The following is a 3,119-nucleotide window of genomic DNA, read 5'->3' on the forward strand; positions in this document are numbered from 1 at the left end:
AAGGTCCATTGACCAGTGTGAATCAACCTGTCATCCGCGGGGGCCTTCTGGCTCAATTCCCTCGCGACTTCTCGATATATCGGATTATAAAACCAGGGGACGGATCCAACTCGTGCAGACAGAGAAGTTGCCAAGAGTCAAATACGCAGCGCTAAGCTACTGCTGGGGAAATGCAGATGATGCAGCTTATCAACCGAAGACAAATTCTGCCAATTTATCAGAAAGGCTCAATGGTTTTTGTATCGACACTATGTCTCCTGTCGTTCGCGATGCTGTCATCACTTGTCAAGCCTTGGGGATGCGTTACTTGTGGGTTGACGCGCTCTGTATTCTCCAAGGGAAAGCTGATGTCGCGGACTGGGACATAGAAAGCCAGAAGATGACTGACATCTTTCGCAATGCATATATCACGATTTGTCCATCGTCGTCAAACAGCTGCCGGGAAGGTTTTCTAGGTCAACGTCTGGTGCACCCTGGCATTCGTGTCAAGACTCCGATAACATCAAACGCTATTTTCCAGAACGAAAGCCGGGAATACTCTATTTTGCCATACTTTGAGCATGATAAGAATACACCCTCCTTCATTAACAGCCATGAGTTTATAAATTCGAAATGGTACAGCCGCGCTTGGGTATGGCAGGAAGTAAACTTTTCAGCCCGTCTCGTCATCTTCACACCTACATTTGTCTTTTACCGGTGTCCAGAGACTCTGCTGTGCGAGAATGGCGCTAGAAAAGAAACAGCAATAATCCGAGAAGGGTTAGGAGAATATCACAGTAAGAGATATCAAGATGCACAGCCGTTTGCATTCTTCAGAACCTGCGTGGAAGATATCTCAAGCAAGGACATCAGCTTCGAATCAGACCGTTTAGCGGCAGTGGCAGGTGTTGCCAAGCAAGTTTCTCAAGCGACAAGTAGTCAATATGCTGCTGGTCTCTGGGTCAAGGACATTTATAAAGATTTGATCTTTGAGAGAAATCTTCGCTCGCGAAACAATCGTGACAAGGGCGGACTCGAGAAATACATCGAGTCATTGAAGACCAGACACTCTGCGATAGGACCTACGTGGTCTTGGCCTGGACATAGAGCCGGAGTCTGTTGGGACTCGAACTTCTCGTCGGTGGACCACGAGACTCTGCAGCTTAATTTTGCAGATTGGAGATATGAGTGCAAACATCTCGTTATCACCACTGACAAAGTAGGTGATAACTTGTTTGGTCAAGTCAGCCGGGGTTCTTTAGCTGTGACCACTAAAATGGCGTCTTTGACTGAAATTGCAGCACTTCACGACGGAGACGATGATGAACTGATCAGAGACATGCTGATTACGCCGGAGTATACAAGTCAAGTCGCTTGCGGTATCAAATGGAACTGGGATGTTGACAACGAGGAGACTTCAAGTCATCTGGCAGATAAGATCCTGGCCATGGCATTCTCTAGCTGTTTATATGGACGCAGTAGCATCAGAAACATGTATGGATTGATGGTGTATCCGGCGGAGAAAGAGGGCGAATATTACCGAGTAGGATCCTTCGAGGCAGAGAGTACTGCTGATGATGATGATGATGCCGACGAGAATACTGGGGTTCTTATGGCAGAGGAGTGGAAAGAGAGAAGTATTGTAATCATTTAGAATAGAACTTTATTACTTGCATATCATAAAAGACGACTCTATAGCTGCTGGAATACCGAACTGAAAAGCTGCTAGTAGCTACTGAGCGCCAAGGAACATGTATCGCACACAGCCTGCATCAATGTACCCTCCAATACCGCCATTGTCGCCTACGAGTCAACCCATTAGTATACGATCAGTGAAAGATGGGACAGAGTACTTACAGCCTGCATAAGCCTTTACAAATAAATCTTTGCAAAGCGGGCCATCCTTTCCAAGCGGTGTATACGGGTCCTGTGACTCAACAGTCGTCTTACATCCCTCAACCCACGAAACCTCATAGTAATAGAGATCGCTCTTCGTTGTACCAGAGACAGGGCTGTCGGGCTTCATCTCAACGGGCAGGTTGGCCTCGCAGTAGGCATCTGCCAAGGCCTTCACGGCGCCTGGACTAACGTCCTTATGATCACCGCCTCTGTTCTTACAGAAGACCGGACCTAACTCCAGAGGTGTGATCTTCTCCTCTGGTGGTGCTGGAGCTTCGGTAGGCTTGGTCGAGACCCATGATGCGCAATATGTGTTCTCGACGCATGCCTGTCCTCTGCCACCGCCCCCCTGAGCACACTGTGTGTTAGTCGCTGTCTCAGCGCATGAGCTACCGTCAGGAGTAGAGATAGGTCCTGGAACATCGGTAAGTGTTGGGAGACCAGTCAAGTGAAAGGGCGGTGCTGTTGTCGATGTGGTAGGCATAGCGGTGTACTTGTAGGTACCGCATCCGACATCAATGGTACCCTCGAGAAAGCTGTTCTCAGAATCAAAGCACTCATCGCCAAAAGCGTACATCGAATCACCACAGGGAATCTGGCAATCGCCCTTTGCACCGCTCCAGTCGTATTCGAACACCCAGCCCTCGCAAGACTCAGCTCGTTCTCGGAGCATATGTCTTCTCATGTTGAGCGACGCACGTTTCTCTTGAGACCCGCTCTCAGCATCAACTCCGGTGAGGTTCTTGCTCAGTTCATCGCCCTCATGTCCATTAACATCGGCGCAGAACTTGGAGTAGATAGACATGAAGCAATCGCGAGGAACATCGACGCTGCTCTGTTGTTGGCATTGAACATCCGGGTGTTGAGCGTCGTTGATAGAGATGTTCTCATCGTCAAAGACCTGCTGGAAGTAACGAGAGGTGTCGTCTTCGATCGCTTCCATTGTAGGAATGGCCTCGTTGTCGGCTGGCACTTCGCCAAAGAGGACGGACTCCTCGGGGAAGATGCTGGTGGTGATGGTTGGGGTCTGTTTGGCGGGGCAGTCGATGGGCGCAGGGCACGTTACGTAGACGGTACTATAGCTTCGCTGTTAGAATACTGACGGGAGAAGGGTTCGAAGCTATAGACTTGCCTGGTATATGTCTCACTTTCCGAGTAGAAGGAAACGGTCTTTGTGCATGGCGCCGGATCCTTTTTCTCACAATCATCTGGTTCATTGGGATCTTGAGGATCTTGAGGAT

At 49.1% G+C, this 3,119-nt stretch overlaps 2 protein-coding genes across 2 annotated transcripts in view; one reads left to right on the plus strand and one right to left on the minus strand.

Moving 5' to 3' along the window:
* Window positions 1-250: 250 nt before the first annotated feature.
* On the plus strand, window positions 251-1,708 carry FOXG_13127 (uncharacterized protein; the record flags this gene model as incomplete). Its single annotated transcript, XM_018393082.1, has 1 exon — window positions 251-1,708. The coding sequence occupies one exon, from the start codon at window positions 251-253 to the stop codon at window positions 1,631-1,633; it is 1,383 nt and encodes a 460-aa protein (XP_018252280.1). The 3' UTR covers window positions 1,634-1,708.
* Window positions 1,709-1,711: 3 nt separating this feature from the next.
* FOXG_13128 (uncharacterized protein) overlaps window positions 1,712-3,119 on the minus strand; it is a gene marked incomplete at both ends in the record, with an annotated part of 2,378 nt that continues 970 nt past the window's right edge. The window contains 3 exons of the mRNA XM_018393083.1: window positions 1,712-1,782; window positions 1,837-2,905; window positions 2,956-3,119. Coding sequence (XP_018252281.1) covers window positions 1,712-1,782; window positions 1,837-2,905; window positions 2,956-3,119 — 1,304 coding nt within the window. The remainder of the gene's footprint in view (window positions 1,783-1,836; window positions 2,906-2,955) is intronic.

The sequence above is a fragment of the Fusarium oxysporum genome, chromosome 12, assembly GCF_000149955.1.
Source record: "Fusarium oxysporum f. sp. lycopersici 4287 chromosome 12, whole genome shotgun sequence".
Lineage (NCBI taxonomy): Eukaryota > Fungi > Ascomycota > Sordariomycetes > Hypocreales > Nectriaceae > Fusarium > Fusarium oxysporum.